This window comes from Rosa chinensis, chromosome 7 (genome assembly GCF_002994745.2).
Source record: "Rosa chinensis cultivar Old Blush chromosome 7, RchiOBHm-V2, whole genome shotgun sequence".
In the NCBI taxonomy this organism is placed as follows: domain Eukaryota; kingdom Viridiplantae; phylum Streptophyta; class Magnoliopsida; order Rosales; family Rosaceae; genus Rosa; species Rosa chinensis.
In genome coordinates, this window is record NC_037094.1 from 21,995,521 (window position 1) to 22,014,010 (window position 18,490).

General features: G+C 41.4%; 2 protein-coding genes across 2 annotated transcripts; one reads left to right on the top strand and one right to left on the bottom strand.

Moving 5' to 3' along the window:
• The first annotated feature begins 6,599 nt into the window (after window positions 1-6,599).
• Window positions 6,600-9,396, top strand: LOC121050625. The gene is made up of 2 exons (XM_040511366.1): window positions 6,600-7,208; window positions 8,097-9,396. Exon 2 carries the CDS (start codon window positions 8,161-8,163, stop codon window positions 9,394-9,396), a length of 1,236 nt encoding a protein of 411 aa, XP_040367300.1. The 5' UTR covers window positions 6,600-7,208; window positions 8,097-8,160.
• LOC112175971 (disease resistance protein RUN1) lies at window positions 8,963-18,227 on the bottom strand. Its single transcript, XM_024313719.2, has 9 exons — window positions 16,745-18,227; window positions 15,494-16,628; window positions 15,006-15,293; window positions 13,787-14,863; window positions 13,590-13,668; window positions 12,133-12,245; window positions 11,700-11,817; window positions 11,288-11,418; window positions 8,963-9,849 (listed from the first exon to the last, which is right to left on the bottom strand). The coding sequence occupies exons 1-4, from the start codon at window positions 17,260-17,262 to the stop codon at window positions 13,838-13,840; spliced, it is 2,967 nt and encodes a 988-aa protein (XP_024169487.1). The 5' UTR covers window positions 17,263-18,227; the 3' UTR covers window positions 8,963-9,849; window positions 11,288-11,418; window positions 11,700-11,817; window positions 12,133-12,245; window positions 13,590-13,668; window positions 13,787-13,837.
• Window positions 18,228-18,490: the final 263 nt, after the last annotated feature.

An 18,490-nucleotide genomic window follows, 5' to 3' on the forward strand; every position in this document is an offset into this window, starting at 1 on the left:
ACCTTTTCCAGCGTAGTACACTGGGTACTCACAATCGGAGTCCTTCCTAATCAGGACTGAGCTCACAGCCGCTGACGATGCCGCCAGATATACGTGGAGCATCTCTCCGGGAACAGGTTTGTAGAGTAGAGGTACCTCTGACAAGTATGACTTCAAGCCAAGGAAAGCAGCCTCGTGCTCCGCTGTCCAGGCTATCATCTCGATGTGCTGGGTTTTGAGCAATTTGAAGAAAGGAGTACACTTGTCCGTCAGCCTGGAGATGAATCTTGACAGGGCGGCCACTTTGCCTACAAGAGATTGGACCTCGTTCCTGTAGGTTGGGGACACCATGTCTAATATAGCCTGCACCTTCTCTGGATTGGCCTCAATTCCCCTGTGGCTAATGATGTACCCGAGAAACTTTCCTACCTCGACCCCGAAGATGCACTTCTGTGGGTTAAGCCGCATCCCATTACGCAATATGATGGTGAAGACGATTGACAAGTTGGCTACATGATCCTCCGGAGTTAAACTCTTTACCAGCATGTCGTCCACGTAGACCTCCATGATAGTACCGATAACCTCCGCAAACATGGAGTTGACAAGTCGCTGATAAGTGGCACCTGCATTCTTTAACCCGAAAGGCATGACTTGGTAGCAATAGAGACCTTTGTCTGTGGTAAAGGCAGTGTGCTCCTCGTCTGCCGGGTTCATTCGAATTTGGTTGTACCCACTGAACGCATCCATGAAACTGAGTAACCGGTACCCAGCAGTGGAGTCGATTAATTGATCAATTCGCGGGAGTGGGAAGCTATCCTTAGGGCATGCCCGATTGAGGTTTGTGTAGTCCACACACATGCGCCATGATCCCGGGGATTTCTTTGGTACCATTACCACGTTGGCTAACCACCGGGGGTATGTTACTTCCCTGATAAAGTTGATGGCGATCAGCTTCTTTACCTCAACCTGGATAGCCTGGTACTTATCGTGTGTGAAGGCCCTTCGCTTTTGTCTTACCGGTGTTGAGTAAGGAACAATACTAAGATTGTGCGTGGCTATCTCTGGAGGTATACCGGGCATGTCCTCATAGGACCAGGCGAATGCAGATGTGTTAGATCGGAGAAATGAGATCAATCCTTCCCTGACAACCGGAGACAGCCTTGTACCAATCCTAACAGTCCTGTCCGGGAACTGCTTTGATAGGACCACCTCTTCAATGTCTTCTACGACACCGGGCCGTTCTTCGTCGGAGTCGGTATCGGCTCTAGGATCCTCGTACCTGTCCAACAGAGGGTTAGTAGCTACGTGCAACATTTCGGACTTTCCTTTACCGCGTGATACAGTTAGAGAATAGCACTTCCTCACGGCGGCCTGATCACCCCGGATCGTAGCAGTGCCGGCCGGGGTTGGTACTTTCATCATCAACATGTGACCTGCTATGAAGGTTTTCAGACGCCAGAGTACCGGACGGCCCAGGATAGCATTGTAGGACGAGACGCAGTCCACTACAATGAACTCTGTTTTGATGGTTGAACAATTCAGACTTTCGCCTATCGTGATCGATAGGTAATCTAATCCGAGTGGTTGGACGATATCTCCTGAAAAACTAATGAGGGGCTCATTATCCTGTGATAGCTTGGACCTTCCTCTGTTCAAAGCTTTGTATGCATCGTGAAATAATACGCTAACTGAGGCCCCGTGTCCACGAGCACCCGGGACATTATATAATGGTCCATTTGGAGCGTGATTAGGAAGGGATCATCATGGGGCATCCTTAGGTCGGCCTCCTCCTCCTGCAGGAATGTCACCGATGTCCATCCGGTGCCACCGTCTTGCTGCGGAGCCTTGTGGAAGTTGAAAACTTCCGGACGGCCGAAACTAGAATTTCGTTTCCTCCCCTGGGGGGGGCAACTCTTTCGGGCCCCCACCATGGATCGTGAAGATCTGGCCGTACACGTCTACAGCTCCTATCTCCTTAGCAGGTAGGTATCGTTGAAGCTTGCCCCTCTGGATGAGGGACTCGATTGTATTTTTTAAAGCAACGCAGAGATTGGTATTATGTCCGGCATCTTTATGATAAGTGCAGAACTTTCCGGTATCCTGCTGGGTAAGTTTACTCTTCGGGAATTTCCTTGGGGGTGGTCCCGGTATCTCATCCTTGTTTTCATTCCAAATAGTCTCGTATGAAGCGTTGAGGATTGTGAACACCTCATACAGGGGTGGTGGTGGTGTCCGTGGGGCCTGCTGTGACCTCGGCTCCCGGTGAGGGTGGGTGGTCCCGTAACTGTTTGACCTGAACGAGGACTCTTTGCCTCTTTTGTTCGAGGTATGGGGTGACCTGTCATGGCTATGGACCCACTCCCTCTTTCGTGTTTCATCCCTGACAGTCGAGGTCGGTGAGGAGAATCTTAGCTCCGGTCTGGGGTTGTCCCCGTAAGTCTCGAATTCGGCCTGGGCGTGTCTGATGGCAGTGGCCATCAGCTCGTCGTAGCTAGCTGGAGGATTATGGTTGATCCCGTAGAGAAATTCTCCGCGCCTTAAGCCCCTGCTGAAAGCCAGCTCAGCCAGTTCCTTATTAAGGTCCCGGCACTTAGCGGTAGCCGCCTGCCATCGATTTACAAAAGACTTCAAAGTTTCATCTTCCCCCTGCTGAACTTTTAACAGGCCATTTGGTGTGTGTATCTCATCGGTGCGTAAGATGAATCGAGCGACAAATTTGTCAGCCAGCTCCTTAAAATTCCCTACAGAACCGACCGGCAGTTCGTAGAACCAACTCAAAGCCTCCCCTAACAAGGTCTCCTGGAACATATTACAACACACTTCATCCGTATATCCCTTGGCGCTTGTTTGTGATCGGAAAGCCTGGAGATGCTGGTAGGGGTCTCCAATTCCCGTATAGTCAATCTTCAATGGTTTAGATGTATTCGTTCGAATGGCTCCTCTAACCTGTTGGGTGAAAGGCCCCGGGCGGTCCTCGTAACTGTTCATAGCTCTCCAGGTGTCTCTATTTTCTGTGGCCTGTACCCTTGCCTGCAGGGCATGTAAGGAGTTGCTCATTTGTACGAGTAAAGCCGTGTTTGCGTCGGTTACCGGTGGGATATTGTGAACTGGTTGCGGTAACGGTGGTGGTGGTAGATGCCTCAAGCTTTCCGGGAATAAGTCTACCGGTACCTGGATTATCCGATGGCCGCCCTCCGCAGAAGGTGCTGGGGCGGTGCTGGGGCCTCCTGTTGTTGGTGCAGTGTTCACACCTGTTGCTAGTGAGGATGCTCTAGCCAGGGCCTGGGTGAGTGCCTCGTTGTGCTGGTGCCTCCTATCCAGTGCTCGGGCCAGCGCTGTGTTTTCATCTTCCAAATCCTGCATTCTCTGTTGTGCAAGGCGGTTTGTTTCCCTATCGGTACTCCTTTGTTCCCGATCGATCCGGGATTGTTCCCTGAAGGCTGCGATCTCAGCTCGCATAGAATCCATCTCCGATACCGGAGTCACTTCTTCCGGGACTATGGGGTCCAAGGATCCGAGACCATGCATTGATCCTTGAACACTTGGCGCTTCTGCTGAAGAAGTTCCCGGAGTGAATATCAGTGCCCGGGCGACACTTCTACCCTCTCCTGCCGCTTCTGGCTCATCCATGACACGCATTCCCCCTATCTGGCTTGCCAATGTTTCTGGTGGCTTTCTCCGGGTACCTCACACAGAATGCTATACCGTCTGGGGCACCGATCAACTCCTAAATCCTGTATCAAGAACACAACGTCAGAGGGATAAACCGTACCGGACGGTTTATACTTCTCCGATGTCTGAGTGAGAAACTAATAGACGTAGAGATCAAATTGTGTATAAAGGAGTTATTCCCCGTGAAAGGTGGTTGTGCTAATGTCTTTATACTCAAGCATGGGAAGGGAGTCTCCCCTATCCTCGATGTGGGACACAGGTTGTTCTTCTGATGCCATATCAGCCCTCTTGTTGTGTAAATAGATGGGCTGTGCTGGCCTTACCCCGGGCCCTGGGTGCCCAGGGTGGCATCCCATGTGAGGCCCGCCATGGTGGGTCGTGAACCCGGCCCATGGCGTAGTACCTGGGAGTACCGATAGGGCTCAGAGGCTAGTGCTAAACCTAGTTGAGACTCCCCAGTATGTACAGGTTTCATTACCCTTTTATGAGCATTGTGTCACTAGTAAGAAGCACAGATTAAAGTTCAGCAGTTCTAATGCTAGAAGCAAAGTTATCTTAGAACTTATCCATTCCGATGTTTGGCAAGCACCAGTTCTATCCTTAGGAGGTCCAAGATACTTTGTATCTTTTATTGACGATTAGTCCAGGAGATGTTGGGTGTATCCAATCAAAGCGAAGGCGGACGTGTTCCCAGTTTTCAAAGTATTCAAAGCACGTGTAGAGCTTGAATCTGAAAAGAAGATCAAGTGTTTGAGGACGGACAATGGAGGAGAATATACCAGTAATGAATTTGATAACTTCTGTAAACAAGAAGGTATCAAGAGGCAGTTCACTGTGGCATACGCTCCATAACAAAATGGAGTAGCAGAGCGGATAAACAGAACCTTGTTAGAACGAACAAGAGCGATGTTGAGGACTGCAGAGATGGCCAAGTCATTTTGGGCTTTAGTCCAAGTCATTTTGGGCAGAAGCAGTAAAGACCGCCTGCTAAGTGATCAATCGGTCACCATCAACCGCAATTGATCTGAAGACGCAAATGGAGATGTGGACTGGTAAGCTAGCTGATTATTCTCGCTTACATACATTCGGAAGTCCTGTGTACATTATGTACAACGCCCAAGAAACATCAAAATTGGATCCAAAATCCAGAAAATGCATTTTCTTAGGGTATGCTGATGGAGTTAAGGGGTACCGCCTGTGGGATCCCACTGCCCACAAGGTGATAATCAACAGAGATGTAATATTTATAGAAGACAAGGTACAAGGAAAAGAAAATGACAGCACTTCAAAAGAGAAACCAGAGACTATTACAGTTCAAGTTGAAGATAAACAAGAACAAGAAGTTCCAGATTCTTTTGAAGTGACACTAGAGCACGAAGAACAAGAACAAGTTGAGTTTGCAACTCCACGAGTTCGACGGTCAACTCGAGAAAGAAGAGAACCAACTTGGCACTCAGAATACATTATAGAGGGGAATGTTGCATACTATCTACTAACAGAGGATGGAGAGCAATCAACTTTCCATGAGGCTACAAAAGGTCAAGAAGCTTCTTTGTGGATGACAGCAATGCAAGAAGAGATTGAAGCCCTCCATAAAAATAAGATGTGGGATCCTATTCTGCTACCAGAAGGAAGGAAGGCCATTGGAAACAAATGGGTCTACAAGATCAAACGAGATGGCAATGACCAAGTGGAGCAGTATCGTGCTAGATTGGTGGTGAAAGGGTTCGCTCAGAAAGAAGGTATTAACTTCAACAAAACATTCTCTCCTGTTGTTCGACTCACAACAGTTCGAGTAGTCCTGGCGATGTGTGCTACATTTGACTTGTGCTTAGAGCAGTTAGATGTGAAAACTGTGTTTCTTCATGGAGAACTTGAAGAAGATATTTACATGCTCCAACCAGATGGATTTAAAGAAAAAGAGAACTTGGTTTGCAGGTTGAACAAATCTCTGTACGGTCTCAAACAGGTGCCGAGATGTTGGTATAAGAGATTTGATTCCTTCATCATGAGCCTTGGATACAGCAGACTCAGTCCAGATCCTTGTGCTTACTACAAGAGATTTGGTGATGGTGATTTCATTATTCTGTTATTGTATGTTGACGACATGTTGGTAGCAGGCCCCAACAAAGATCGTATTAAAGAATTGAAGGCACAGTTGGCTAGAGAGTTTGAAATGAAGGACTTGGGACCAGCAAACAAGATTCTAGGGATGCAAATTTACCGAGACAGAAATAGTAGGAAGATTTGGCTCTTTCAGAAAAACTAGTTAAAGAAAATCTTGTGTCGCTTCAACATGCAAGATTGTGAGTCAATCTCTACCCCTCTTCCTATTAATTTCAAGTTATCCTCAAGTATGAGCCCTAGCAACGAAGCAGAGAGGATGGAAATGTCTCGAGTATCGTATGCATCAGCAGTGGGTAGTTTAATGTTCGCTATGGTTTGCACAAGACCAGACATTGCACAAGTAATGGGAGCGGTTAGTCGATACATGGAGAATCCTGGTAGAGAGCATTGGAATGCTATGAAGAGGATCTTGAGATATGTCAAGGGTACCTTAAATGCTGCGTTATGTTATGGAGGATCAGATTTTATTGTTAGAGGCTATGTTGATACAGATTTTGCAAGTGATCTTGATAAGAGTAAGTCCACCATAGGTTATGTGTTTACTCTTGCTGGAGGGGCTGTAAGCTGGGTTTCGAAACTGCAGTCTATTGTGACTACTTCTACTATAGAGGCAGAATACATCGCAGCTACAGAAGCTAGCAAAGAGGCAATATGATTGCAAATGCTATTGGAGGAGCTCGAACACAAACAAGAGAAGATTGCTCTATTTTGTGATAGTCAGAGCACTTTGCACTTGGCAAAGAATCCAGCATTTCACTCAAGGACAAAGCACATAAGAGTTCAATATCACTTCGTTCGTGAGAAGGTGGAAGAAGGAAGTGTGGATATATAGAAAATCCATATGAATGACAACCTAGGAGATGTTCTAACAAAGCCGATCAACAATGACAAGTTTATTTGGTGTCGATACTCTACTGGCCTATTAGAAACATAAGCAGTGTGGACATGGCAAAGTAGAAAGGATAGAAGAATTGCAAAAGTGACTTTAAGTGGGAGATATGTGGAAGTAAAGCCACTTGTGCATCTTACTTCATGCTTAAGTTCTTGATAAGCATGGTGTTTTTGATAAGTCAAAGATTGTGACTTACTTCATGCTTAAGTTGTTGATAGGTCAAAGATTATGACTTACTTCATACTTAAGTTGTTGATAGGTCAAAGATTGTGGCTACTTTCCAACATATGATAGTTGTAAAGATTGCATTTACAACTCATACATAGCTAAGTTTCTTAAGCTTTAAGAAGCTAGTTGTAACCTCCTCTATCTAGTATAAATAGAGGACTTGAGTTATAGAGTTGGAATCCCATGTTGTGGTGAGTGAAAACAAAGAGAGAGATGGAGTAGAGTTTAGAGAGAGAAAATGGAGATTTCTCCTAAAACTCAAGTGTCTTTTCTTTGTTAGTGTGTATTTCCTCCTGTTATAAGAGAGAAGGTATTCTCAATTGTGCTCTCCTTATTCCAGTAGAGAAACCGTTGTATTCTTTTGCTATAGTAAAATCCTTCTACAATTTGCCTATCATCTTGTGCTTCACTCATTTTCATAGTTTCTACTTCAGTTGTAATTGGGTGCCCCGTACCACAACGTTCCTAACATGCAACACCATGACTGTTAATTCTATCTGTCCACAATAACACAAAGAAACTCAGGAAGGGCCTTTAAGTTCTTCTAAGTATTATATTGCTTGTTATTTTCTATCGTGAAATGTTTGTTAAATTCTCAGACTGGTTCAGATTAAACATATTCTTGTATTTCTATATGTGAACAAAATATACAACTTTTCTGCGAGTCCTACAGATTGACTTCTAAAAAGCATCCTAGCTCATCAATGTCTGTCTTTTATATCACCTGAACCAAAGAGTGCATATTATTCACTATTTTCAAAGTTTGTCAAGTATACCACATTTATATAGTACAATCCTTAGGTTTTAAATCAAACTAACAATGTAAAGATTAACATGGAAATAAATATATGTCTGTCCTTCCAGTACATAAATAAAAACAAGTGACACAGAAAAGGGGGGAGGAAAAACCAAATGTCTACAATTGTCAACCCAAGTAAGCAAAATATCTGCAGATTCTTAGAAGATAGAAATAACCCTGAATTGGAAAATCTTGAAGACTCACAAAAATCTCGATTCTTGCATTTTGAAACTTGAAGTTGAAAAGCAGCAGCGGTTCAAGTTGTTGCTTCAAACCACTCTAAAAGAACGCATCTGAGTGAAATTTGCTTCAGCTAATGCACCTTGAGATAGAGCAGAAGCAAAATTGTACATGACATTATATGATGATGCAGTAATGAGGTATCAAATTCTAATGCAGTAACGATCAAGATAGATCTGCCCCCTCTTCCCTAGCCGTGCAATTGATCGAGCTCGAAAAGAAGATGGCGGCCGTGTCTCCTTTTTCAGAGGAGGCCATGGTGAGTCTGGTTGGTGGAGAGGATGCTGTCAACGATTCGTTTTTCTATCTCTGTGGCCGACTTCTGTCCAAGAAGGAGGTGGTGCTTCCGTCATTCTCGGCAGCGATCTCCAATATTTGGGAAGTGAAGGAGAGAGTTTTGATCCGGCAAGAGGAGGAGGACATCCTTGTCTTCCAATTTAAGGAGATGGAGGTGAAGAATCGAATACTCTCTGGGGGTCCTTGGTTCTATAACAACTCCATGTTGTTGTTGGCAGACTATGACGGAATCTCTGCCCTCGATACGGCGCCGCTGCATCTCCTTGAGGTGTGGGTGGATGTGAAAGGGTTACGGATTGCGATGCGAAATGAGAAAGCTCTTACCCTAATCGGACCGGCTTTGGGGGACTTCGTGCGGGTTGACCAAGGAGCGATGCTGAGAAAGGATCCTGTCCAGAGGATCCGTGTGATTCAAGATGTCCGCCGAAGGATATGGCCGCGACGGATGTTTGAGTTTTCACCGGTTGTTTCGGTGACGGTGGAGCTGCAATATGAGAAATGTCATGGGCTGTGTGCGGCTTGTGGTTTCTTCGGCCATGAGGGTGGTTCTTGTGACAGGAGGCTGGCGGAGGAGGCGCCCTTGTTGGTGGTGCCGGGCCGAGGTGACTTGAACTGTGGTCTAGACTCTGCACCCAGATCGGAAGCGTCTGTGGCGGCGGTCGTGGGGCCAGAGGTGCTCTTTAAGGCGTTGACGGAGCTGGGTTTTGTGACTGCGGGGGCTGGAGAGGCTGTGGTGGCTGAGGGTGGACCGGCGTCGGGGGCTGCAAGCAGTGCAGCTGCAGTTCTGGAAAAACCTGCGGGAAACCCTAATTTTGAATTAGGGTTGACCGCAGGTTTGACTAGGATGCAATCTGGGCTACAGTCTTTTGGGCCGGATGAGGGGTCTAATGGGCTTTCTGTTGGGCTTGCTGCTGGGAAAAACCCAAAATTGGGTTTGGGTGTGAGAAAGAAGGTGTTTAAACCTAGTTTGGCATTTATACCTCCGGAATTTCACCTTGGTGAGTTGGTGGAGGTTCCAATTTCGATGGGGACAGCTCAAAAGAAGAAGGGTCGTCCGTATGTACGCCGAGCAAAACGTATGTTATCTCCAAAAGCGGAAGGTAATAAAGCAGGTGTGGATTTATGCTCCAACTCGAATGAGAAAGAGCTATTTCTTGGTTAATTCTTCTGGCTAGGGGTTTGAGCCTGTGTGAGGATGTTTAAGTTTCTATGAGTCTTCTATGACGTTTCTAGTTCATTCCTTGTACCACAATTGCGTGATTGACAAGGGAGGGCTAGTTGAATGTTTTCTTTCCGTACGAGGCGAAGCTTGGTCATTCTTGGATAGGCTGGCTTAATTGTGAGCTTCCCAATGACGTTAATTAGTTTGCTTTAGCTTGGATAGGTTTTCCCGGATTTTCTTGCCGGAATTCTTATGTAAGTTTGTAAGCTATGGCCTATTGGCTGTTGATTATTGAATAAAAATCAACTTCTATTCAAAAAAAAAAAAAAAAAGATAGATCTGCCCCTTTCTGATCTGAATGCGGACTACAACAAAGCATGTCACAGGGTGGTGAAACAGTAGTTGGGATTCAATTGAAGCAGACATGGGCTGGGATTTGTTCTGGGAATTTGGCTGCAAAATTGAGATACTCAATGTAATTAAGATAATGGCAAAGTTGAGATACTTGAGACCACAATGTATAGATCTTTAAATTGAGGATAGTCCAATACTTCTAACTGTTTTCTAAAATTACAGAGGAATATGATCAAATAAACCTAAATATAAACTTGGATGAATTTCAGTTTACCCCCCTGACGTTTGGGGGTGTCATCATTTCACCCCCTCTACTTTCAATTTTGAATTTTTACCCCCTAAACTTTCCAATTTCAATCAGCCGTGTCCAATTTCTACTATTCCGTCCAAATTGGACGTTAAGTTTGACACTTGAGGGCTAAAATGGTCATTTCAACATAAAAAAATAAAAAAATATTATTTTTTTTTCTGTTCCTTCAGTTTTTTTTTTTTTTTCCTGTTGCTTTGTTTTTTTTTCTTCGTTTTTTTTTTTTTTTTTGTCTTCAACTTATACGCCACAAGTTATAATAGGTTTATAAAAACAAAAAAATACTCTAGGTGGTTGAAAGCCGCTCGTTGGTCTACGATATTTGTAATATATCTCCGATAAAATGAAGAATTTTAGAATATATCCCCAATAAAGTGAAGAAATATTTGTAAAAACTAATTTTACACTTTATCTGTAAATAAATATATGTATATCCCCAATAAAGTGAAGAAATATCTGTGTAAAATCATTTTTGGTCTACGATATTTGTGATATATCTCCAATAAATTGAAGTATTTTAGGATATATCCCCAATAAAGTGAAGAAATATCTGTAAAAAATGATTTTATACTTTATCTGTAAATATCTGTATATCCCCAATAAAGTGAAGAAATATCTGTGTAAAATCATTTTTTAGAGATATTTATTTATAGATAAAGTGTAAAATTATTTTTTACAGATATTTCTTCACTTTATTGGGGATATATCCTAAATTCTTCACTTTATCGGAGATATGTCACAAATATCGTAGACCAGTGAGCAACTTTCAACCACCTAGAGTATTTTTTTTGTTTTTATAAACCTATTATAACTTGTGGTGTATAGGTTGAAGACAAAATAAAAAATAAAATAAAAAAACGAAGAAACAGAAGAAGAAAAAAAAAACTAAAAAACAGAAAATAAAAAAAAAGTATTTTTTTATTTTTTTTATGTTGAAATGACCATTTTAGCCCTCAAGGGTCAAACTTAACGTCCAATCTGGACGGAATAGTAGAAATTGGACACGGCTGATTGAAATTAGAAAGTTTAGGGGGTAAAAATTCAAAATTGAAAGTAAAGGGGGTGAAATGATGACACCCCCAAACCTCAGGGGGTAAACTGAAATTAATCCTATAAACTTTAATGCGTTATGCACAATTATTTTGAAACTGAATAGTTTTAATACTTCCTCTAAGTTAAATGAAAAAGGAAAAAGGAAAGGTATTTATTCTAAGAGGATTATACACATACCCTTACCCATTAATCAGTTTTGATGAATAGAAATACTTGTTGGAAAGAGCCTAATCCTGCAGCAGCCTCTAAAGAGACTCATGCCACCTGCCTTATGACCGAAAACCCTCATCAACCACCACTTATGATCACTGCAACAGAGTAAAGGCAGTCAGACTGTTTCATGAACACATTACAAATCGAAACTGCCATAACTTAAAGGAACCGTATATTGAGATCCAAGTTCTTTTGTAATATAAGTACCAAGAAGAAGTAGTTGCTTCTCTTTGTTACGGTGCCACTAGACCTTGTGAATGGTAAACAAGATTGGTGCTAGCTACTGAATATGTGCTGCTAAATTGATGCAAGTATTTAATGCTTGCTTGCATGAATCTACAACAGAGGCAAACTCCAAGAAAGAGTAATGACTCACAGTATCAATTCCATCCTTAGAAACAATGAAAACCAATTCCTTCTTCCTCAAGAAGGTCAGCACACACCTGCCACATCACCTTGAAGCAAGATTCTTAGCCAAAGCCAGGCTAGAACTTCTGATACCAAAAAAAATGTTGTATATGAGTTTGGCAAATTATTGGCAATAATTATTTATGAAATTTCAAGTTGAATCTATAGCGGAAAATTTAATGTGCTTGTGGCATGCATATATACTGGGAAGATTTTTCTTAAAGTGATGTATTTCATATTCCATATGCTTAATCCATGGACCATGTGGACAATGCAACATCATGCCTTTTTAACATGAGATATTTCGATAAAATTGTAAGCAATAACATATGGGCACTTAGGCCAGAATTACTAGGAAAAGAGCATAGGCAAGAGTACAACTAGAGAATTATAGCACATACCTTTGCTTCTAGCTCATTTGCGGTCATCTCAAATTCCGCTAGATCAGCAATCACCATGTAGCCAACTTGGCCAGAGTTTGTAATCTTTCCCAGTGCAAAATCTATAGTCCCCACTGCAAATGGAAAAAACAAACAAACTGCATGATATCAATTACCTAGCAACATAGTAACAAAATGAAAGTAAAGAAAATGAACAAGAACACAAATGTTACTAATGGATCATATCAACCAAGTTGTATGAACTACCATATATAATTTGCATGTCCTAGCTAGTTGATTGCCAACAATATTCTCCTACAAAAATGGAATCATCCTCAGATGACAACAAACAATTTTGATACCATTATTTCACGTAGCCAATCTCAGGCTCCTACCAAATCCAAAGCATCATGCTACTACTAGCCATTATATTATGCTAACTAATATATTATTGAAAATTGGAGGAGTTTGTGCAGGTAAGGTTACTGATAGCCATTAGTTGGCTTGAAAGAATCTCCATGGTCATCTGCTTCTGTAGTTTCTCATATCATGTGCTAGCATCAGTGCATTCTTAAAGATTCACAAAGTTTCGTTCATTGTTTCTTAAATGTCTGAGTTCTAGCTAGGAAATTGTAAAGTTTAATCACATGCATAATTAAAGTCTGATACAGGGAGTAATTCATATCAAGGGTTTGGAGCATGCGTATTCCAGAAAGAAAGAAAAAAAAAGATAGAGAGATACATGGTGAGCAATTTTGTTCCCTTCTGAATGATCTAATCACATAGTTTAAGGATGAATTCAATTTTATTCTCTTTTTCCTTGTATTAGCAATTTCGGAGTATTAAAATCAACGTCAATGCTTTGTGTGCTGTAACCACTAGTTCCACCGAAAAAGAGTGCATGGGCTATACATATTTCTGACTCCCAATGCATATATCACTTCGAATGTAACTATTAGTGCTTATAGTGTAAAGTGACAGGGCCATTGTTCAAATCTGGAATAACAGTCGCTAGGCTGAAAATGTGAAACTAGCCCTTAATGCACCTCAAAATAGGCCATAATTAATTGTACATGACGTACATGGTTACAAAGTATCAGATTCTAATGCAGTAACGAACAAGATCGACTTCAATTATGAAATTGCAGAGTTGAGATACTCATAGACTTCAATGCATAGGTATTTAAATAGATCGAGGGTGCTCCTGTCCTTGGAACCTTTTTCTAACATTTAAGAGGAAGAACCAGTTTTCAAGAGGACCCTATTAAAGTGAGGTACGTTTCAATGTTGTATTGATTTTACTAAACAGGTCTCTGAAATATGTAGGATTAAGTTGGAATAAACCTTAAGACACACTGTTATTCTGAAACAACTTCGCATACAGTACAACAGCATCACCATAGAGATAGTTTTACTAGTTTAGAGGTTAGAAAACTTAGAAAAGAAAAAGATACTAAGAAGATAACATACGAACTTACAGATGGATCAGTATTGATGAAGACAGATACTTGTTGGAGACAGGCCTGCACCATCCTCTAAACAGCCTCATACCCAAACCTGAAAAATGTCGTAATCTTGATTAGCTCTGGCACTCTGAAGCTTCAAGTGTAATAAATATCATGTTATTGTCTCAACTTTGGTTGCAGAGACAAAGACAGCAACTGGTCTTCATCACCTTCAACTGCGCCACGAGAACTCAGTTGGTGTTGTCGTTTTGTAAGAATCATTAGCGTCGGTTCCCATGACAGAGAAAGCCATGACAACTCAACCGGTGATGCCATCGATGGTTCTTTCGCGGTGCGGTGTCGTTCGGAGTTTTGGAAGGAGTTAGTTCCTCTTGGTGATGATCTTCGATTGACGGTGACACTGCAGGACTTGACAAATTCGACAATGTCTCCAGTAATTCACAACCCCTTGTCTCTATGAGAACTCTTGGTGGAAGCTCCGGAATTTCTCGGAGTCTCTTGCAACCCCACAAGTTAAGCCCCCACAAGTTGACAAATTTGGTGAAGCAAGCAGGAAGAGTGATAAAGTTGTTATTTGACAGATCAAGGAAGTGTAATGTTTCCCAGCAATCAAGAGTCATGAGGAAATCACAATCTGATAATAAAATGCATCCTCTGATATTGAACCAACGTAGCTTGGGCAGTGATAATGGGCAACCATCGACATTCAATATATTGGTATTTGTTGGAAATCTAACAAGTTTTGAGCATTCACCAAGAGAAAGCCTCTTTAAATTTTGCAACTCATAAATGCTGCACGGTAGAGTTGTAAAATTTTTGCAATCACTAAGATCCAACACTTCAAGCTCAGGGAGATTTCCAATTGACTTACCCAATTCTCTAATGTCACTACCTCGTAGATAAAGTTCTCTCAAAGAATCCATCTTTATTGGAATTTCTGGAAATGTAGCAAGTTTTGGGCAATTACTCGCCCTAAGAAACTTTAGATTGTGCAACTTATAAATATTATACGGCAAAGATGTTAGATTTTCACAATTTCTTAGTATCAACTCTTCTAGCCCAAAAAGTGTTGTAATGGATGGATGAAATTCTTTAATGCAAGTGCCTGATAGAACCAATGTTCTCAAGTTAGGGATTCCACTAAAGTCTCGAAGTTTTGTTAGAGATCTACAACCACTTAAATTCATATGTGTTAGCCTTGAAAAATTATGTATTCCACCGAAGTCTGGGAGTTCTGTTAGGGATCTACAACCGCTTAAATTCATATGTGTTAGCCTTGAAAAATTCTGTATGGCAAAAGAAAAAGGAAAAGATCAACCAAGTGGAGACAATTATCTATTACTGATATTTAATTTTTAACACAGTTATCTATTACTGATATTTAATTAAAAAAGTCTTGAAATGAAATGAATTATTATTTTAAAGTACCTTACGTCCCTCCCATAGTCGTCTAATTCTGCGGCTGTCAGGAATATTGAGCTCTACAAGTTTGTTTGCATAAAAATCTGATGGAAAAGATTGCAACGGACTATTAGGCCAATCAACCCACCTCAACTGGTTTGAAAGAAAATCAATATCTCCAGACCAGGATTCATATTTCAATTTATGACACACAGAAATAAATCTAAGATTCTTCATTTCTGAGAAGTTTTTAGCATTCAAAGATATCGTAGATGATCGCCACGAGACCTGAATGCCTATAACTTTATTTGTTCCCTACAGTAAAAGAAAGCAAGCATATTAGCCTAGCAACATTTATGGTTGCAATTTCTATTCACACAAAAAAAAAAAAAAAGCAGTTTCTATTGGAAGCACAAGTACTACAAACAGTTTTCTTCAAGGTCTCAATAAGAAATTATATTCAATATAAAATGCTTTCCGAATTGAAAAATACAAAACATCATTAATATACTTACTGCATTATTTGTTACAATGTGGTCGAAATCTTCTTCACTCCACACTCTGCTGCGTTCCCCGGGTTCATCAGGAGACTCTTGATATACTATGTCTTTACCCATTTCTTCTATCAAGTCATGCATCCAAATCCTAACACCATTCCAAGTCTCATCTTTATCAATTCTTATTAAGGCCTTTTCTTGGAGTTGTGCAATACCATTCGCTGATTTGATGTCGTAGCAAGCTTCTAGTATTGGTTTCACACTATCTACTTGCTGCCCTTTAAAGAAACAAGCAATATCAAGAAAATATCCTTTTAAATCTACTCCCAAAGCATCATAACTTATTTTGAGAACGTCTCTAATTTTTTTGTGGGGATCTTCTCCCCTACAACTATTTAATGTAGCTTCCCACTCCTCTCTGCTTCTACGAAATAGATGAGAGCCTAAAACTATCAAAGCTAATGGAAGGCCCTGGGCATAGTGTACTGCACATTGTGCAAGTTCCAAATAATCTCTTGGAGGTCCATTTCTTCTGAATGCATGCAAGCTAAACAACTCCAAAGCATGAGGATCATTTAACATCTTGACCTCGTATACTTCATCAACTTTATGAGCAGTTAGACAACGTTTATCTCTTGTCGTTATGAGAATTCTACTACCCCTGCCAAAACAATCAAGGGATGGAACTAAGTTCTGTAATTGGCTAGAATGACTCACGTCATCAAGGATTAAGAGAACTTTTTTATTTCGGATCCTTGTCTTTAACAAACCGACTCCTTTATCAACATTGTGCATCTTCAAAGTTGAGTCTCCTAAAATATCAAACAAAAGTGTCTCTTGCAGTTGGACTAGGGCGTTTGATCTAACATTTGCCAAAAAACAACTACATGCAAACATATGGCGAATTGAGTTAAATACATCTTTTGCAATTGTGGTTTTTCCTATTCCTCCGGGCCCCCAAATGCCAACCATGCGAACAATATTTTCCTCATTATTTTCCTCAATATTTTCCTCGGCAAGTAAAAGTCTGATGACATCTTGTCTACAAGACTCTAATCCAATTGGATGTTCAGTAACGTGCAACTCACATGAAGGGTTCACTACTCGGGCGGACAACTCCCCAATAATCTTCTTGATAAATTTACTCTCGGACCTATGATTTTAAAAGCATATATACGAAATCACATAAATATAAGATAAATGGTGTCTTAAAAAAATATATAAAATAGGCTAATTAACTAACTAGCTAGTGGGGGGTTAGAGACATACTGGCCATCATTGAAAGGCCATCCAGACAAATCTGCTGCTTCCTTGAGAGCTGCCTTCCATTTGTCCATGCTATCCTTGTATTTGCATTGATCAAGCGTAGCAAATGCCTCACCGAAAGCACCACTTTGGTGTCTTACGTCTGAGGGATCAACCTTGTAAAATACAGGTCTAACCTCCTGTCCTTTGGATTTTCTGCATTCAAGTATCTTGACTAGCTCATCTAAGCACCACCTTGACGAAGCATAATTTTGAGAGAAGACAATGATTGAAACTCTGGACTCCTCAATTGCTTTGACAAGAGCCGCTGATATTTCTTCTCCTCTAGGAAGCTCATCATCTATGAAGGTTTTAATTCCCCTGTCATCCAAAGCAGTGTGCAGATGATCTGTAAAACTAGAACGCGTATCCTCGCCTCGAAAACTTAGGAACACCTCGTATGTGTAATGATTTTGGTCAGCAGAAGAAAGAGGGAGAGAAGAAGATGAAGAACTGGCTGCTTCATTGGTGAGAGAAGTCATATTCCGCTTGCTTTGCTCGATCTGTTGAATGTTGCCTTCCTAGAGTGCTTTTGCATTGTAGGTCTGGCTTCTGAGATCTCAACTCTCAAGTAGATAGCTTCTTGGTGCCTGCTGTAATGTGAATGTGAGGTTGAAAATGGACTACTCTATGAGCCTTGCTCTTCTTTCTTTGCAATTTCTCTGTGAGTGTACACTCACGATCGAGGCGCACTTGCCAAGAAGTTCCTCTTTTCATTTTGTCTTTTCGGACTTGGACTAAATTATCTTGGAAGACTTTTTGTTTCTTTTTCTCTTTCTTAATTATTTCAGAGGCGATGACTTTGAAGACTTTAAAAATCAATACTTCGATGCTTGACAGAACAAGGAAATTATCTAGTCTAATGCTTACACTTTGTTTGGGTTCGATGTATTTTCTATGGAGGAAATTACATTTAATCTTGAAGGACACTAAGGAATTCTCGTGAAATTTAACTTCGAAATGTAACAAAAACACTGTTATTCGATGTGAAACAACCTCACCATTCACCATACAGCAGCAGCACCATGGTGATAGTAATTTGCTACTTCCTTGGAGTTACAAAACAAGGAAATGAAAAAGACACATGCCCTTATTCTTAGCAACGGTTACAAGTATTTACATCTCACTTTCAGAACTCAACTAAGCGTGGTTAACTGCAGAAAAGGCTTGTTAGAAACTAGAAAGAGCCTTAGATATTGCCCTTATGGTATTTGGAGTAGTTCTGCAGCAGCCTCCAAACAGGGAAGCCCCAGCCTCACGCCACTTCTCCATGACTGTTTCTGCAAACTCTTCATTAACCCGCCCGCCCGATGGCTGCAATGGAAAGCACATGCAGTCAAGGCTTTTTCACAAACATGTTAGTACCAGTGGCGGACGCAGCATAGAACGAGTGGGGGATGTGGCACCCAATGAAATTTTGGCTTTTATTAAATGTGGTTCGCTTCGTTCGCCCCCGTGACTTCATTCATTTTCTTTCTTTCATTAGGGGTTGACACCTGTCTTCACATCTTACACATACGTATATAATTCTAAATTCTGTACAGAATAATTGATAAGAATGGCAATAGTCTCCAGGTACGTGTAATGTAAGTAGACTTGACGATGACAATTTGACCCCACAATATTAAACAAAGAACAAGAACATTCAATAGAACCGCACAATGTCAGTCTCTCACCCAACCATTCTTTTCTTATTAAACACTGCGTTCT

Excerpts from the sequence above, each read along its gene's own strand:
- LOC112175971 (XM_024313719.2), bottom strand. The coding sequence starts at position 17,262 with ATGACTTCTCTCACCAATGAAGCAGCCAGTTCTTCATCTTCTTCTCTC. Across the intron at positions 15,294-15,493 it reads ACATTGTAACAAATAATGCA|GGAACAAATAAAGTTATAGG; the intron begins GTAAGTATATTA and ends CTTTTACTGTAG. Across the intron at positions 14,864-15,005 it reads GACTATGGGAGGGACGTAAG|AATTTTTCAAGGCTAACACA; the intron begins GTACTTTAAAAT and ends TTTGCCATACAG.
- LOC121050625 (XM_040511366.1), top strand. The coding sequence starts at position 8,161 with ATGGCGGCCGTGTCTCCTTTTTCAGAGGAGGCCATGGTGAGTCTGGTT.